At 38.9% G+C, this 20,052-nt stretch overlaps 1 protein-coding gene across 1 annotated transcript in view; it reads left to right on the forward strand.

Annotated features, from left to right (window-relative positions):
* Positions 1-20,052, forward strand: part of ACSS3 (acyl-CoA synthetase short chain family member 3) — an 85,415-nt gene that overhangs the window by 62,147 nt on the left and 3,216 nt on the right. Inside the window, exons 11-13 of the mRNA XM_009646327.1 lie at positions 4,148-4,211; positions 16,970-17,051; positions 18,037-18,159. Coding sequence (XP_009644622.1) covers positions 4,148-4,211; positions 16,970-17,051; positions 18,037-18,159 — 269 coding nt within the window. The remainder of the gene's footprint in view (positions 1-4,147; positions 4,212-16,969; positions 17,052-18,036; positions 18,160-20,052) is intronic.

Genomic DNA, 20,052 nt, shown 5'->3' on the forward strand with positions numbered 1-20,052 from the left:
GGGAAAGCCAATTATGGACTTATTAACACATTTTCCTCCTTCCTGTAACAGGAAGCTCTGCATTTTTGTGCGTTGTGGAATGTGATTGAATAAGAAATTCAGATTTCTGTTCAGGAAAATTGATCAACTCCTCCTATCTTTATTATATGGAAGGGCTAGGACATACTTCTTCCCTGGATATAATTAAGATATGTGCTTTAAGGCTTTATCTATGGTTTCACTGTTTTAAATGAGAGCAGCTGTAAAATTTGTATTGGAAAATCAAGAAGAAAAATGTTAGTAATAACCATCATCAAAAGAGGGAATGATAACCAGACAAGTAATTGCTATAACTTGCACTTTGAGTGTTCTGTTATACCTGGGTTTTCAATTTTCAGAGCCTAAATAGTTTTGGGTTGGGAGGTGTATATAGAATAATTATGTCTCAGAGACACATTGATTAGATTGGTTAGATTTTCATTTAGCTCTACAATTTTATATGAGAAGTATTCTGAAGTGCATAAAGAAAATTCTTAGTGACGTCTGTGTCTTCCATAAATACCTCACAGTGAGCTAACAAGCAGCTCAGCAAGGATAGAAAACTTCTATTGGAATTAATCTCATACTTTCTAAAAGAATATCAAAGTCAGTTTTCTGCATTTTGTGCATGTATATTGGCTGATATTTGAGAGAGTTGTTAAGCACATTATCTTTTGGTACTTGTGGAGCATTTTTATTTCCAGCTGAGAGAAATGGTAGGCTATGGGCCAACATTAAAAGGATGAGCACTTGTTGTCTGTAAGGTATTTGTATGCAGAGGGTGCAACAACAGAAGGAAGAATGCAAAAATATTTTCATACCTGGGAACCCTGATTTTAACAGTTTTCAAGAATTACTTGAAGTCCAAAAAATAATTACATTAAAGATAAGCCATCTTCAAGAAAAGTTCTCGCACCATCGGGCAGAAAGAGCTAAGCTGTTCTTTCCTTCTAATACGTACAAGCAGAAGCGAACATTAAAGAAAATAAACATTTTCAGCAGTTCTGGGTTTTGGCATTTACAGTTATGGCATGAAGACAAGCAGTAGCTTAAAAACAATGTTAAAACAAAGCCATAAAGTTTGTCCAGAGTTGTAATAAATAGGTGTCATGGTTTAACCCCAGCCAGCAACTAAGCACCACATGGCCGCTTGCTCACTCCACCCTGGTGGGATGGGGGAGAGAATCGGAAGGGTAAAAGTGAGAAAAATCGTGGGTTGAGATAAAGACAGTTTAACAAGTAAAGCAAAAGCTGTGCATGCATGCAAACCATGGAATTAATTCCCTGCTTCCCATCGGCAGGTGGGTGTTCAGCCATCTCCAGGAAAGCAGGGCTCTGTCATGCGTAACGGTTACTTGGGAAGACAAACACCATCACTCCCAACGTCCCCCCCTTCCTTCTTCTTTCCCCAGCTTTATGTGCTGAGTGTGATGTCATATGGTATGGAATAGCCCTTTGGCCAGTTGGGGTCAGCTGTCCTGGCTGTGCCCCCTCCCAGCTTCTTGTGCACCCCCAGCCTGCTTGCTGGTGGGTGGGGTGAGAAGCAGAAAAGGCCTTGACTCTGTGTAAGCCCTGCTCAGCAGTGCCGAAAACTTCCTTATGTTATCAACACTGTTTTCAGCACGAATCCGAAACAAAGCCCCATCCTAGCTACTGTGAAGAAAATTAAATCTACTCCAGCCGAAGCCAGCAGAGTAAGGAAGAGTGGAAGAATACAGTTGCATTATACATGCTACCAGATGATAGTCAGGCCAAGAAAAAACTGAGAGTAGCAAGAATGTAAAATTTCCTATGATTTTTTTTTTTTTGAAAATTTGGACTAGAGTAAGGTAAGAATTTCTTCAAATAGAATGAAGGAAATGTCTGTAGCAAGCCTTGAAAGGGACACATAAAATGAGCACTAAAATTCACTAAAGATTTATGAAAGACCTTTTACCTGTTTTGGTCTTTGGTTTGAGGCCAATTGTGTCCTGTAATGCAGCCACTCGTAAAGGAGTGGACCTAGAAATTACTCTGTACTGGCAGCTGTGTTGCTGTCACCCACTTCTGTTTTGGTGTTGTTTTGCTGCTGTTACTGTATTAATTAGAAGAGATCCTTATGCCATGTAAAAGCTGGATTGTGTATTTTTAGATTATACATGCAACTGTTAATGGTTTTGGACATTGCTAAAGTTATGTTGTATTTATGCTGCAATATAAATAGAAAGTTACAAAATCTACTTTTTAAACAGAGCCAAATGCTTTCCTGTCACAGTATTGCTAAAATAAACTGATTGCTGATTTTCTAGAATATCAAGAAGAAATGCAGTATTTAGCTATGATATCAAAGTGCAGTGGCACAAATTGCATTTAAAAGTGAATCAAGATACCATATTAATTTCTAGCTCTGTTGCCTTAAATCAGACATTGTATTATGCTTTCCCTTTGATCTACTTGGACCCTTTCCAGATAATTTCATTGCATTGTTTTCAAACTGTTGCAAATCCCACATTTTGAAGAATTAAGTCCGTTCTCCAGTCATTCAGGAGTGAGCAGTATATTATCTTCCTCCTTCAAATTTGTGTACATTGAAATACACTGCTTGCAAGGAGGAGAATAAAGGCTGGAATTGCTACCTTGATAAAATAGTTACAATAAAACTGATAAGATTTTGCTTTAATGTAATACAAAGAGGAAAAAATAGGAGAGAAAGCTTTGAAAGCTAAGTGTGAGTGAGGTCTCTCTCATTGTATGTTCTGAGCCTAAATTCTCTAAATCTAATGATACTTTGTTCTTACACCACCTAAAAATATATGAGGGGAAAAAAAAGTGTTTACAGATTATAAATAGGTTTTATTTATGCCATTCTTGCTATTTCTCATAAGTATCTTCTATGTTTCTACTCATCCTTTTCATTTCCTATCCCAGTTACTCCTTCAAAGTCACGGATTTGTAAAACTGGCCTTGTGGACTTGCTTGCGTCTATGTGCTGAGCCATTGCTTTCAGCAGGCTCTTCAGTTACTTAAAAATTACATTCCTCTTTGAAGGAGCAGCTTCAGACAAATAGTAAATTACAGATGTTGGCATTCTTTGGACAGTGAGGATATGATATTACTCATAAGAGTCTTAGCAGGGTTTTAGTCAGAAGTCTGTCATCCTCTTTTCCCCATTTCCTCTGGAGCTTTTTAATACAGAATGTAAGATTATTTGTAGTAATTTAGATCCAGCTGAATGTTGCTTTCTTTGCTTGGGCAGGCTTCAAAAAGCATGTTTTTAAATCCATGTCAGCCCAGTCTGTCAAAAGTTTTCCTTCCTGTTTTTCCATGGTTTAGTCATTTCACTTTGTTTATTTTCATTTATCACAGGCCAAGTTGATATCTGTCATTCCTTCCTTATGCCCACACCTTCAAATGGAATGGGTGGTTGTAGTAGATTTCCCAGATGACTGCACGAAGAGGCTATTTCAGGTGTTTTTCCTCAGAAACCTCAGTACCAGGATACGATGCTTTCACTGAAGGTGATGGGCCAGTGTCAGCCAGGGAAAAGTCTTCTGTTGGGAGATCTGGATTCTTCGCTGTACTCTAGCATTACCCTGCTGTGTGGCTTTCGGTAGTTCACAAGTGCCTTCGCCTCTTTGTGGTAGACTAGAATAAGCCTTGTCACCTGGGGAGCATCTTTTTGGGTCTCCTGAGATCCTCTGAAAACCAGACACTCTTATTTACTGCTAATAGTACTTCTCACATTAACTGGGTTAGCCTCCAGTAATCTTAGTTGTTATTTCTGACTCATGTTACTCGCACACTTTCTTGTATTTTTCATGTATCTGAAGGGTCCTTTGCTATTTGGAAGTTTAGATTTTCCAGTATGAAGGTGTCTTTTAATTTTCAGTTCTATATTTTTCCCTTTTTGACATTGAGCTATTTCTGCTCCCAAAGCACAAGTATTACTTAAGACTTTTTGTACTTAAGGCTGAATGTTAATAAGGTCGTGAGATTATCCCATTTGGAACTCCCAAATTACTTAATTCCTTTTGTTGCTTGGTGTATTGCCATTCTGAAGTGTGATATAAGTTGATACCCATGAAGAAAGACACTGTCCTCCGCCTAAAAATACATTGACAGCAATTCCTTTCCTTTTACTTTTTTGCAGTGATGATTCTGGATGAAAATAAGGAACCAGTGAAGGCGAAGACTTTAGGAAATATTGTGGTAAAGTAAGCAAACTAAGTATCTTACAGTTAAGAGAAGTTTCCTACATGGGTTGATTGTCTTTTGGCTGAAGTTTATATATATAACGATAATTGAAGTAATCAGCATTGAAAAGCATGGCTGTCTCTGATATTGGTACCCAACTGCCAGAACTTCTGTGTCCATCAGTGTTGAAAAACTGCAGTGAATGTGTGGGTTGCTTTTTTGTTTTTTTCTTAGACTACAGAAAAATTTACTATTTTCTTAATTACCATTCTTTTGGCATAAAGCCTTCCTGTTAGGATGTATGAGCAAGATACTAAATCATTCTCTTCTCTGTCTTATCTTTCAGTTTAGTGAAATAGTACAACAGTGCAGATTTAAATGCTTTGGTTTACTGGTGTGATGCTGCCTTCTCTTTCACTATTTCCTAACCCCAATTGATGCACGTTCCTAGAGGGAGAATATGTGTTTTCTGATTGCTGTAAAAACAGCAGGATGTCTCTGAGTGTGCTTTGCATGAAACTGTATTCAGTTATGGTGGTACTTGGACAAAATACATACAGGAAAAGACTCCAGGAAAAAAAAAACAACAAAAAAAACCCCAAACCAAAAACCCTGCTGTGTATCATGTAGGTGATTTTAGTACCATTTACCAGACTCCCATCAGATGACTTCCATAAGCTTTAATATTCTTTTTGAAAGTACACCTTCCTTAGCACCTTTTCTTAAATAAAGGAGCCTCTGTGTAGATAACACTCTGAACATCAATTACATTTCTCTTCTCTTACCTTCAGCCGTGGCGCTGTTCCCAGAACCTTTCCTTACTTCTGTAAAGCTCAGTAAGCTGCTGCTCCCCCCAGCCCATGCCAGCTCTGCCAGGCTTTTAGGCAAATGGCGTTTTCCTCAGATGGGTACTTACTTAGTGATTAACACATTAGCTGTAGCCGCATCTCTTTTTAGTCATAGAAAATACTTCAGTTCTGAGGACTTCCTAACTGCCAGCAAATACAAGTCCCAAAAGAAATGCATTCATCCACTTCTGTGGTGGTAAAATTTAGGAGAGTTGTGGTAACTTGGATTCTTCATTGCTTGCTTAGGTGAATGGAAGGAAATACAAAGATTAGCATGAACCTTCAGTGAACTGAAATCTTTTCAAAAGACAAAATGTTGGGACAGATGGGACAGATGTCCTGGTTTTGATGAGTTGTTAAGAGCAGGCTGGCTGGCTGCAAAGTGCTTGCTTGGGAGTCGGAGTTGCTGAGGTGTGGAGGTTTTTTGCTCAGCTGTACTGCTAATCTAACGTAGCTAAGACCGCTGTGGAGGTTAAAATAGTATCACATGGAGTTAATCTACTGTGGGACACAGGCATGTATTTTCAGGATGAAGTCTATATCCTGCCTAATTCTCAGCATCTTAGGCTAGGCCACCAGGATGCAGAGGCATGTGTTTAATTGCACACACGATCTCCCCTGAATCAGGAGACTCTCATTTAGATGTAGTTTTCCTGTGACACATGTAAGATTGTGCATTCTTTCCATTGCTGAGTATGAATAATTAAAATTGCTCCAGCCTTTAGTAGACTGTGGTTTGCAGTATCAGTAACCCAGGTCAGAGTGGAGGGCTGTGCTTTCAAAGCTCTCGCCTCTGCAGTGCCTGATGCCATAATAAAATGTTGGCTTGTAATCCATGGAGAGAGAGAGAGGTATTTTGTAAGAAAATCATCCTAGCTGTCTTAGGCATTCAGCTAGGATGGAATAAATCACCTTCCAGATGTGCTCATATCTCTCCACTGACTGCACATCTAGCTTAGGGTAGGTGCTCAGCGTTATCTACCAAAAGTGAAGTGAAATGAACTCCATCTTAAGCAACTCTGCCAAACAAGCTGAATTATATCTAACAGGTAATGTTGGTAGATGTGTGCATGCATTTCTGAGTCATTACTATCTCTAAGTGCCTGTCAGGAGTGGATATTGCCATATTAGAAGATCCTGTTTGGGATTATTGTCAAACTCTTGAAGCCAGAATTTATCTACCCTAATGTGGCCCCACGTTTCAGCATTTAACTTGAGGATTACAAATGTGTTTATATATTGCTTGTTGTTGTTTGTTTTATTTTGTTTTATCTTGCCCAACGTTACTTCTGCTGCAGTCAAATAAATTGATAGGGGAAAAAGGAGGGGCAGAGATGTTGTTTTGGTTTTGGTTTTTTTTTTTTTGCGTTGGATCATTCAAGAAAGAGTAATGGCACGTGGACACTTATTTTATCACGCCCATATTTATTGCAATATCCATTCTGAAATAGGGGGGAGAGTAGGGGGCAAAGAAATTACATTGGATCATTAACATAGTTTATATGACAACAATTCTGAGGTAGGTTAACTATAACACCTCTTTATCTTCCAGCCTTTTTCTTACTTAACCTTTTGAGACAGTCGGATCTTTTCAAATTCATTCTACACCTTAACCAAAAAGAAAACAAACCCAAACCAACCAAGAAAACAAGGCCAAGGTACTGATGAGCTTTAGGAGGCCCCTTGTGGATTTTTTAACACTTCCAAGCAAAGAAGCCTTTCCTCTGTTCATCTCTCCAGCAAGCTTCTACATGTACAGACCCCTCAAAAGTAGTGGGGATGATCCTTGTTACTAGCAGTGTTTGTTTGTCACCCCAGGGACGTGTCCCCATGCAGCTGGAAGAAAATGGAGGAGTCAGGATTGTTTTGACTATTACTCTGTCATACACTCAGCAGCAAAATACAGCATACTGTTTTAGGAAAAAACACCACGGTTTGCTTTATCTGCAGCATCCGTGAGTTGAGAAATATTCTTCAGCATTTCTCGAAGAGGAGAATGGCCACACATTGCTTACAATACCTGCTGTGCAAAAGTGGTATGCTGCTGCTCTTGGTTATTTTTATTCCAGTCTAACTCCCAGTAAAGCCTGCTGAGGGCTGCTTGAGGCCTACAGTGCTCATAAGTATAGTATTTAAAATTTCTATTCTTACAACAGTTTTAAACTTTAATTTTATCCTGCAGGAGTCAAATACTTTAGAAAGGTAATTCTTACACCTAATTACTCCATCTTTCTGCCCCAAATATGTTCTTTTCTTTATTAATTCACTAACTGATAACTGGGTTTTTTTCATATAGCCATCATCTCTGCCCTTTGGAAAGATTTTTGCTGACAAGAACTCTCATACAGGCTAATTTACCTGGGCAATGCAATAATCTTTTTGACTTCATAAGTCTTTCAGGATAAAGTAATCAAATTCAGTGTCACAACATTTATGATGAAAGTGCAAGGGTAAATGAAGATGACTGCAGCTCATGAGAGTGGGCTTGTATGAATTGTTTCTAAATTTACATTTGTTGGAGCCAGAATCTCTGGACATGAAAGATAATTAACCGAGGATTTATTCTGAAGTGAGAATGATAGCAGCAATGACCTCCATTTCCATTAGGAAGACCAGTCTGATTTAGTGACACGCTTCTGCTTGCGTTGTTCTGACCTGCCTGTAATTAATACACACCTCAAAATGTGTGTGTAAACATTATTAGCCATGACAATTTTCAAACTTGTCCATTCTCATAAGGAACATTAGCAAAGAGAAATCCCATTTAAATTCCAGTTCAGTGGGGAAACTCAGTTTTGCTCTTGTACGTTATAAAGATCGCAAGCCCATTATCTTTATTTTATGAAGCAGTCATCAGCACTGTCTCATTAGCTAGCGTTGTTCTTTATGTTCATCCACAGCAGCAAGAGGACTGTATTTGCCTTATACTCATCCTATCCGGAGAGTAATGCCTGCCAGTAAATCTCCCACTAGTTACGCTTCCTCTAGTGCTTGTGTAGTTAATTTTGTGCCATAAAAATAGAGGCTTACGGAAAAGTATTTACAAATCTGTTTTACCAATTTCCACTGCACAGACTCACCTAAATATTTCTGTTCCATATTCAGAAAGAGGTGAGACAATGTAGTTGCGTCATACAGTGATTCTGAAATTCTTTGGTTGTGTTGCTTAAATTGCATTTAAGAATAGCAACTGTGTGAGAGACTCTCCAGACTATTAATGTTGTGGGGTTTTTTTCATGAATTTGGGATTAGTGGAAGAAGAGGAAGGAAAATTATAATGTTCTGTCAAAAGTTAAAAGGATTCAAATGATGACCCACCCCATTATACAAAGTAAAATCATGCAAAACCTTATGTACAGTGCTGGAAGAGTGTAAAGTATTGAAAAATAATATTTATTCACAAGTTTTTGTAAAGAAAGTGTCATGATAAATTTACAGCTTTTTATAATTTTAGATTTTAAATTATCTGAATAGAAGTGTGACAGGACTTCTGAAGCAAATGCCATAAAGTTAATATCATTTAGTGGAAGAGATGTTGTTCAGAAGTAAGCAGCCCATTCACAGTTTCACTATTTGTGTTACTGTGTTCAATCTTTATACAGTATTTAGATATTCAATAAAAAGCTTAGTCATTTAATATTTCTTATAATGAGTTTTAAAAAAAATCAGTATCTATGTGGAAGCCTGAAGCAAATTGAAGTTCGGAATGTAATCATTAAGATGCACAATAGAAATGCTAACCAAAAGAGCTTAAAGGGAAGAAAAGGGAAAGAAAAAGATGTAATCTTTTGCAGCACACTGTAGTACCCTGGTATCCCATTAAAGAAAATAAAGACAAATCTTGTAAGACTTGACGGATCAACATACGGGCATTGTAACTTGGGATACGCACATGATCACAGCTTTCATTTGTGCTCTTCCCTTTCCCAGGAAGAGAAGGAGGCCGGGCAGTGATGGCAGTGTTTTTAGATAGTGAAAGCAAGGGGAGAGAGACTCCATCTGAAGCCATGAGAGGGGTATATGGCCTTAGCTCAGAAGGACAGGTAGATAGAAGCTACCTGAGATGCCAAAATAGCTGCTGAAGATCTTATTGCATAGTGTCTCAGGAATTAATGTTGTCAATTTTTGTCTTTCTGTAAGTGTGTGACACTATTGTTGTTCTGCACTTTGAAAAGAATATATTCTTTTATCATTACATTTGATCCCGTGATAAAAACCAATGCTCAATATTCTGAAACTTCCTTCTGTGAATATAATAATCCCCCAAATTTAAGTACTTAGACACTCTAAGAAATGTCTCTCTCGTATGTGATTGTTAGAATCATAGAATGTTTAGGGTTGGAAGGGACCACTAGTGGTCATCTAGTCCAACCCCCCTGCAGTGAGCAGGGACACTGCTAACTAGATCAGATTGCTCAGAGCCCCATCCAACCTGGCCTTGAATGTTCCCAGGGATGGGGCCTCCACTACCTCTCTGGGCAACCTGTTCCAGTGTTTTACCACCCTCATTGTAAAGAATTTCTTCCTTACCTCTAGCCTGAACCTACCCTGTTCTAGTTTAAAACCATTTCCCCTTGTCCTAACACAGCTGGCCCTACTAAAAAGACGTTCCCCATCTTTCCTATAGGCCCCCTTTAGGTACTGGAAGGCCGCAATCAGGTCTCCCCGTAGCCTTCTTTTCTCCAGACTGAACAAGCCCAACTCTCTCAGCCTGTCCTCGTAGGAGAGGTGCTCCAGCCCCCGGATCATTTTTGTGAGTAGAGGGGCAGAATCACCTCCCTCGACCTGCTAGCCACACTCCTCCTGATGCAGCCCAGAGTACGGTTGGCCTTCTGGGCTGCCAGCGCACATTGCCGGCTCATGTCTAGCTTTTCATCCATCAGTACCCCCAAGTCCCTCTCGGCAGGGCTGCTCTCGATCCTTTCTTCCCCCAGCCTGTATTGATACTGGGGGTTACCCCAACCCAGGTGCATGACCTTGCACTTGGCCTTGTTGAACCTCATGAGGTTCACACAGGCCCACCCTCTCTAGCCTGTCCAGGTCTCTTTGGATGACATCCCTTCCTTCTGGTTTGTCAACTGCACCACTCAGCTTGGTATCATCCGCAAACTTGCTGAGGGTGCACTCGATCTCGCTGTCTAAGTCATTGATGAAGATGTTAAAGAGCACCGGTCCCAGTACGGACCCCTGAGGGACACGACTCGTCACTGGTCTCCATCCGGACATTGAGCCATTGACCACTACCCTCTGGATGCGACCATCCAGCCAGTTCCTTATCCATCAAACAGTCCACCCATCAAATCCATAGCTCTCCAATTTAGAGAGAAGGATGTTGTGGGGGACTGTGTCAAAGGCCTTGCAGAAGTCCAGATAGATGACATCCATTGGTTTCCCTCTGTCCACCGTTGACGTCACACCATCATAGAAAGCCACTAGGTTTGTCAGGCAGGACTTGCCCTTGGTGAAGCCATGCTGGCTATCTCGAATTATCTCCCTGGCCTCCATGTGCCTTAGCATAGCTTCTAGGAGGATCTGTTCCATGATCTTCTAGAGTGTCTCAAGGAGATTAAGCTATATTTCCATTGCTTGAGTTGTTTTTATTTTTTCTCATTTTAATGATGTGCTTTGCCATTTTGGAAGTGGTGCTTAATGTTTTCCTATTAATTTTTACAATGTAAAATAAACAAAAAATCACATAAGGTAGCAGAAAATTAAGGGCAACCCAACAGAGGATGTGTTGCAGACCTGTCTGAGTGGCTGCCCTCAAGCAATATTGCTGGAAGGAGAAAAGCGTTGCTTGTAGAACTGTGTAAAGAAAGAGCATCATCCTGCATTGCCCACTCACAAGACGTTCTTGGAAGTAAAGGTCATACACCTAGGAAGAGTGAAAATTTGCTAGATATGTGAGATGAAGGACTGTACCTTAGAAAGCAGTGACTTTGAAAGGAACTTTTCGTGTTTCAGTGGTTAAACCTCTGAATACACAAGATCTTTGGATGAAATGTAGCTGCTAGTGTAACTAAGCAGGCAACGTGATCCCTTCTTATTCAGCAGGGAAACTGGAAAGGAGCTATTGTTATTATCTGTGGATATGATGTTAGTAAAACCATGAATGCATTATGTTCAGTTTTTATGCCTGTATTTCAAAAGCCTGTTGAGAAACTGGCTGGGTTTTGGAGGAGATCTGAATGAGAGTGACTTGAGTGCTGGAAAGCTTGGCTTATGGTTTAACTTGTGGTATGTAGTTTGTCCAAGATCAGTTAAGTGATGACTTTATCAAGGTCAGGAAATACCCACAGGTATATCTCTGAGAGACTGTTGTTTAATCTAGCATAAAGAGATTGGAAGCTGAAGCTGGGTATATTCAGATGAGAAGTAAACCATGTCATTTTAGCAATGAAAAGTATTAAACTATTAGAACAAATTCATGGGAATATGGTGATTTTCTTTGACACCTCTGGGTGTCAAACCTAGATATCTACCTTAAAGATACACTGTCATTTTACCAAAAGTTAGGGGCTTGAGATGGGATTGAGTAGGTGACAGCCTTTAAATTGTGTTATGTGGGAGGTCAGATTAGATGATAATGATGAATCTTTGCAAAAGAGTTCTCTCCCTGCCAGCCTCCCACATATTTTTTTTTTTTTATCAGCTTTGTCTTTTGCCTTTACAAGTGAAACAATGAGTAGGACTTTCAGTGTGGGAGTTTGGCCAAAGATGAGTTTTCTAATAGATTTCTGGCTGAGTACGTGTGTGAGTAACATTTGAACTTTCTTTACTTTTAACCTTTTCCAAGCACTTTTACAAGTTTTCGGTGCTGTCTTTCTTCCCAGCTAAACTGGAAAAGCCACATTGAAACCAACTACTTTTGTGATCGCTTTCAGCTAATTAAAGGAATATTTCTTGCAGACTGGTGAATGTTTGAGATGCTCTGTCTTCTCTTGCCCCTTCTCCACCCTTTTTCCAGTGCTGCTGTTCCTCATATCTGAAAAAGCTTCTAGATTCCAGATGGCTTCTGAACTTGCAATCAAAAATTGTAAAGTGATGTTTATGCACAGCACTACGTAAATGCTGAGTAATAATATAGCTGCCAGTCAAGATGATTTAGCTCCATTCACAAGCTCAAACTCATTTAACAATGGCTTATTCTTCCTTTGACTGGCTGTAATCAACGGCCTGTGAGTACCACTGTCTACCATAAAATAAAAGGATGTCTGGTTTGAAACTCAGCAAGGTAGCATCCCTAACAGTTTTTGACTTTCATTTGTACTTTCAGAAATCTGCTTTTCTCTGTAAATTAACTTTTGAGTGCTGTGTCTATAATTGCCTTGTTCCATCAACAAGGAATCTTACATCATTTTGATGAGTGGCATCCTGAAAGGATGTAGCAGAGTCAGATTTTCTTGGGCTAAGCTAAAGGTGGGCTGTTCTGTGTAAGGAGGGCCACCGTTGTATGAAAAATAAATGAACTGTAAAGCAATGCTTAAAAACCAGATAATGATTGTCGTTTAAAATTCTCTAGCAGAAAACAGTTACTGTGAAAGCAGTTCATTTTTTCTGTGATACTGCCAAGCTCACCTAATTTGTCTTAGTTTCTCCACTTTATACTGAAATTACCTTATCTTTATAAAATGTAACCGGAGTGGATCTTTGTAAAATGAATCCATATAATTTACATCGTTAATTGACACACTTTCCCTAGTTTTCCTGATGCTGTTCTAAATGTATTCAACCCTGAAATGAGAAATGGTCCTGGATCTGTATTCCTGTAGTTCTGCAATTGTCACCTTAAAGTCACTGGAGTAAATGGAGTTTGTACTGCTGTTGCTGTACTGGTGAAAAATTGGCACGGGTGAGATCAAAATTCAGACCTATACATCTTTTTTTGAAGTTTGAAGTCCAAAATAAGCATTTCTCAAGTTCAGGTGCTTTGGTTCAGCTCAATGTAGGTTTTTGGCTTGAACCTTGACTCGGGTTTGACACCGTGCCTATTCTTTGCTAGTTAAATGGGATGAGTTGACTGTAGTTAGCCTGATCCAATACAGCTGGTAACACATTCATATTTTTGAAAAAGCTGTCACCTTGTCTTGAATTTGTATTTGTTGAAGCTCATGACTGTCCTCTCCAGAAGGGAGAAGCAATGACAAAACAGAAGACGCTGCCAGAGTTATGACCATATGAAAAATCCAAGCAAGAATACTGTAAGGGAGGGCTTATCTTTAAACTGATAGCAAATGCAAAGGCTAAACATGGGCTGCCTTGTGGCTTGGTATGCAGGATGAGAGAAAGGGAAGTTAACAGATAGCTGGAGAAATACAGTAAATACCTCCAAAAGGGAAATAAAGCAAAACAACTTCTTTGCCTATTGTGGAAATGATAATGAAGGAACCTACCTCCTGTCTTTGTCTTCTGTGCTCCTGTCACTTGTGAAAGGAAGCATCATGTCTGGGGCAATCATGCTTACTTACGCAAAGCTGCCATTCTTTGGTCAATATATCCTCTTAATAAAAATAACCCCAAAAGGTCTTGAGTATCAGCTCAATGTTTGGACACAGAGGCAACATTTTTTTAAATTTAGAACTTTTGTAGGTGTGTGGTATGTTTCCTAGAGAGAACAGACCCAAACCCAACATCTGAAGATGTTCCTTTTTTATGGAGGGGTTGAGGAAAGGAAGAGATGTTGGCTTTCAGGTTGCTGTTTCTATTGGGTCAGGCTGAGATGGAGTTAATTTTCCTCATAGCAGCCCCCACAGAGCTGTGCTTTCTATTGAAATTTAGAAAGGTGTTGATAACACACGAGTGTTTTGGCTACTGCTGAGCAGAGCTCACACAGCATCAAGGCTGTGTCTCCAACATTCCTGCACCACCACCAGTGGACTGGGAGGGGGCAAGATCTTGGGAAGGGACATAGCCAGGACACCTGACCCAAACTGACCAAAGAGATATTCCATACCATATGACATCGGCTCAGAGATAAAAGCTAGGGGGAGGAAGGGGAGGGAGGCATTTGTTTTTTACAGCATTTTGTCTTCTGGAGCAACCACTATGCGTACTGAAGCCCTGCTTCCCAGAAAGTGGCTGGACATTGCCTGCTAATGGGAAGTAGAGAATAAAATCTTGTTTTCTTTTTGCTACTGTGCGCAGCCTTTGCTTTTGCTTTTTTCTTTATTAAACTGCCTTTATCTTGACCCACGAGCCCTTTGATTTACTTTTCTCTCCTCTATCCGGTTAAAGAGGGGATAAAGTGGCTTGGTGGCCCCTGGCATCCAGCCAAGGTCAACCCATCACACTGTTATTTTCTATCTGATTTTCTGTCTTCTGGTTCCTTTCACATAATTATGATCCAGTTCTGCTCCCTTTTGGATTTATGGCAGAATTCCCACTGACAGCAGTAGGATGAAGTTATTTCTGGCTCTGGGCATTTTAATCCTGATGTCCTGGCAAAATTCCAATAAATATAATTATGTTCTGTCAAGCTGAATTCTACCTTTATGAATGTTATAAAGTATTTGTGTTTGCACAACACCTAGAAATTCTAGTCAATCATGATGCTAAGAACTTTACTATCACGGAAGAATTATATGTGCCAATTGCTCTGGAATTATTTTGCCTGAAAGATAGACATGTGGAAGACAGCATTCACTTTTTGCTTAGTAGATGGAATGGAGTCCTAATTGCGAGTAATCTTTTACAGAAAGCCATGGAGGCATATTTTCATATAGTGCCTGTAATGTGCTGTGATTTGCGCTACAGAGGTACCTGTGGTAGTCAGTAGTTTAGCAGCGTGGTTTCTATAGACTCATGAAATATGCACTGTGGCTGTGCTTATCATTGCAATTTGCTTTAAAAAAAAAAACAAAAAAAAACCAAACAAAAACCCAGCCACAAGAAGAACAAAGAAACAAAGAAAAAGCCCCCAAAATGGTGGGAGCAGGGATTATATTTTTGGTGATGTGTTGCATACTTCTATGTTTAGATTTCTAAACAATTACAGTTACAGAAAGGAAAATGTTTTTCTGATTCCAGCAATAAAATCGGTGCTTTTTTTTAATGACTAACTGCAAAGTACTGAATAGAGCTGTGGAGAAATTATTAAGGACTTTGTCAATATGAAGTTTCCTTGTGTCTCCCATCACAAGGATGTTTCAGACTGTTAAATAATTTTAAGGTGCAAAATTTGCAATGGCTGAGGCTGTTATGAATTGCTATGCTATTAGCAACTAGGCAACAACCATAGTAACTACCATTCTCTAGTGTTTTTTCTTGAATCTAACCAAGAGATTTTTCTTTTGAACTCATATATACATACACACGCACAGGGATCAATATATTGTTTTCTAATTCATGTTTTTCAAGGTAAATACTCTATAGGTCATGATACTAAGCTTGCAAGGCTTGAAATAGTCCAGCGAATTCCCTACAGATGGGCAGGAGCCAGTCTGCCCCCCTGGGTGAGACTGAAGTCTGGGTGACTGCCTGCGAACTGTCTTGGCATTTCTGGCCTTACCTTAACTGTACTTTCAGGGAATGTGATTTATAGGATGTGTTGAGCCAGAACACTCAGAGAAAGTAATATAATAATTATAGTAGCATATTCTATTATGCTTATCCAGCTGAATTAAGCTGAAAAAAAAATGGATTGTAACAAAATCATGGATTTGAATCATTACTAGATGATACAGCCTTTTCAATGTAGCTTGTACTATTTATACTATATTTAGGTAAATATATATATATATAATTATTCTTTTTGTAAATGTAATGTTAGAGATGTACATGTCACTGAGCTGGTAGCACCTGTTCTTGTAATGGTATTGGTGTTGCTACGTTACAGAGGGGTGTTTCACTGCTAGAGACGTTGCCTTTTAGTTTCACAGGGGCACTATCAGAGCAGACAACAAAATACCCCTGGCTAAAAATTTGCTGGTTAGGAATGCAGGCATATGCTAGTAAAATCTGTGAGGCATGTATGATTTTATCTGTATAAATATGCTAGCTTGCATGTTCTCCCTCTGCTACTAGGGTCAAACTTCATAGAACTAGTGTTGATATGTCTGAATATGTATCTCTTAGGCAATTCAAGTGAGCTGTGTTTAACCCTATCAGAGCTTTGAAGGAAAAAACAACCGCTTCGTCCTTAGCTGAGGCTCCTGCAGTTTCTCTTCCTCTGGCAGATATGTATGTGAAATATCCCACGTTTTGTAATGCCCATATCCTTGGCTGAAGAATGGGTGTATAGTATGCATTGAAATCTCAACTAATGAACCAATCCAAAATTTTACAGCTTCACTTCTTAAAAAATTAAAATAAGTCCAGTTACAGTAGAAAGTTCTAAAAGTGACTTTTATCAATATACTTCTAAAGAACTCCTCCAATAATACTGTGCATGGTTTAAATAAAAAAGAAAAGCATTTTTTGTTCAGATTCTCATGACTGAAATAATGTGAGTTCTATCTTTTTACAGAAACTGAAGATCTGTGCATCTGGTAATTCAGTTCATATGTCTATACATGTGTGAGTGTGTATGTGTGCTAGAGAAAGAGATACCTATATTCATGAAGTTGTCTGTATCATAGCATATATGCACACATTTCTGACGGATACTTCATCCTTGGAAATGTTTCAAAGCTGTATGTGATAATGTAGCACAGTATATAGTGTTTACTAGACCAGATGTTATTTTACTGAATGCCAGAGATGCCTATGTTACATAAAAGGTATGGTCTGGATACAGTTCAGAGCTGTATGCCTGTGATCACTGTAAATGTATGGTCTTTTTCACCTATTACCAGCATATTAATAAACAAAACTGGTTTCTGATTGTATATCCAATGACTATTTATCTGAATATAAAGTATGAATGGAAAGCATGAGTTGTACTCATTACATCTGTGTTTCTAACTATTTCACTCTGCTCTTTTTAATTTAAGGTTGCCTTTGCCTCCTGGAGCATTCTCAGGTCTTTGGGAAAATGAGAAAACATTCCAGAAGTTGTATTTCCAAAAATTCCCAGTAAGAAATACAAAATGAAATATATAAACTTTTGGTAATCCTGCAGAACTTATGGTAGTAGATTTAAACTGGATAACATAAAAAATTATCACATCTTATTTTAATGGGAGATCTTTGATATATGTATTACAGAATTAAAAATGTTTTGAGGTAGAACTTTCTCCATACATACTTTAAACTTTTGGGCACATTGTTTTTTTTTTTTTAAGATCTGAAACAGAAGAAGTAAACCTCAAGCTTCTGAACATAAAAGTTGGTTTCTGTCATTTGAGCTAATAAAAGATAGAAGCCTCACAGCCTTAAACTAGCATAGCTTCAAATGTACTACGGCTGTTGACATGCAGTCATTCTAACTTGGTATCAGTCCAAAATATATACTTGCCCACTGTGCATGTAAAGACATTGGAGGCTCCTTACTGAAATAGTTGTTTCCTTGTCAGATGAACTATCCAAGGACTGGCTTCCTCCTTTCCTTATAGAAACAGATAGATTGGTCCTATGTGAATGTCCAAAATGGAAGGTTTGGTTCAATAAAAGGAAATTAGTGATCAGGCAAATTATTTTTTGTGAGTACTTGCATCACGATGATGGTAACATATGTTTGGATCCAGCAAACAGGATTATCTTTAGGGGCAATTTGACAACTGTTATTGTACTGTAACAATTCCATTCTCCTTGTGTAGATTCAGGCAACATCCTTCTTCAAGCTGTCAGGGGTCAAAGAAAGCAGAGTGGGAAAAAAAAATCCAGTTTTGTATGTTGTCTTCTGTTCTGTCCTAACAAAGACCACGAAACCTGTTCTGGAAAGGGAGCTGCATGGTGTATTATGACATAAGAATGTTGGAAAATATTAGAGAACTAAATCTTTTAGACTCCAAAAGTGTATTTCATTTGAAACAATCAGTTTTGTTTGTTGGTTTCATGGGAAATGGATGGATGTTCCTGGTACTATTTCTGAGTTTATTTTTGCTCATGTTGCATCTAGGGATATTATGATACTATGGATGCAGGTTATATGGATGAAGATGGTTATTTGTATGTCCTGTCTCGAGCTGATGATGTGATCAATGTTGCTGGACACAGAATTTCAGCAGGTGCAATTGAAGAGGTGAGCATTGCCTGACAGTAAAATAGAAGAGTGAAAGATGAATAAAGAAAGCAGAGACTGAAAATCTCACAAAATCTCTCATTTTCTTTCTGCTCTATTTGATTGCATTTGCATTGGTACTTTTGACGAAAGCGTTCATTGTTTCAGGTCCTTCTTATTCAGGTGCTTTCCAGGACCATAATAAACTTAGTCAACAATAACCACTTTGTACCATGGGATTGATAAAACTGGCATGATTTGACATCTGGTGGTGGAGTTAAGGGGCACTATGATAGCATGGGAAGCATCCCTGTAAGCTCTGATAACATATTTGGGAATACATTAAGATAATGTAGGGTCAGTGTGCCAAGTAGTTTCACCAGCTACTGTAGTTTCTTAGGAGTAGAAACTTTTATTCCTAAAAGACAGTTTTTAGTTCACATAGACTCGCATTCAGTGCTTTTTCTTGATTTGAAAAGTTTCCTTCACAGTTTCTTTAGAGCTGTTTTGTCTCTTATTGTATGAGCAGTGTAAATGAACAATGAAAATGTCTGTTAAAAACCCCTGCTGTTAAATTGAAAGTCATTACCGTAATACCCATGCAACTCAAAAAGTTGAAAATAGTGCAGTTCATAATAGTATCTGAATTTCATATCATTGTTCACTCACCTCTCTGGAACCGCTGTGATTGATTGCTAGTTACAAATTTCCCTGATGACATATCAATTGCTTATTCAGGGAGTACAGGAAAAGGTGTGCTGGGCATGTACAAGGGAATAATACACTTTTAAGGACTCTGAATTTAACTGTTCACTGAATCACAAGCTAATCTGTTAGTCATTTTTTGATTTACAAAGTCTGTTAGTCTATTGACTTTTTTTTTTTTTTTAAATGGTAGAAAACTTGAAAGAGAATAGAAGAAATTCTGGTTACGCAGAAGTGAACAAATTCAGGTACACGTAGGCAATCCTTCAAGGATCGGTCAGCCAGGGAGCTGAGCCAGTCGCTGCCCTGACTTGGGGCTATGAAGCCATAAAGGTGGCTTTCAGTTTGCTTAAACCTCTTTCCCTTTGAAGTCAATTTTTTTTTGTGTTGCTCTACTAAAGCACAACAGGGAATCTCATCCCCACCCCTTACTGCTTTACTGCTCAAGGGCTGAGCCGGGCATTGTTTCTTTGCTTCAGGCTGAATCTGAACCTCCTGTAACAAATGATGAGTTGAATCACCTCCTCAGCTGTATTATCTTTGTATCCATCGTCCCTAGCTCAGTGTCTCTGGTTTTTTCCCTGCTAGTTAGATCTTCCCCCTAGAAACAAAAAATGTTTCTTCACTATGAAATTCTAGCAGCTTTTCTATTCACCTTTTGAACAAAGCTAAACCCCAAGGATGTTGTTAATGCATGCACAGCAAATTGCTAGTTAAATGGGAAAGCATTAACAAGACCACAATTAGCTCTTCAGTAAGATCAGTAAATACAGGATTAGAGGTTCATTGAATCGCCATCTAATTAAGTGACAGTCACCTTGTTGAGCAAGTATATTATCTCCATTCACATTGTAGCTGCATTACAAGCTTAACAAGTTTTTCCTTAGTGCTTTGACTAAGATTTTCAGCTTCATTATGTTCCAAACAATTAGTTTCTTTGTCTAAGGTATCTATTAGTATCATTGGGGCTCCATCTTCACTGCAGTGCAGTAGGCGTTACTGTTTACCTTGCCGGTCAGCGAATGTTAGCCATTATGGTAACCTCAGCTTGTGTTGGTCCATCCATCTCTTCCATCTGTACATCTATGGTGTCCCTGCTTGCTTTGACTCTTTCTGAAACAGCCCGAATCAAATCTTGCCTATCTGACAATGGACTTGAAATTGAGGAGTTTAGCATGAGATGGTGGGGCTTCTGTCTGTTGACACATT

This window comes from Egretta garzetta, unplaced genomic scaffold (genome assembly GCF_000687185.1).
Source record: "Egretta garzetta isolate BGI_Z169 unplaced genomic scaffold, ASM68718v1 scaffold68, whole genome shotgun sequence".
Lineage (NCBI taxonomy): Eukaryota > Metazoa > Chordata > Aves > Pelecaniformes > Ardeidae > Egretta > Egretta garzetta.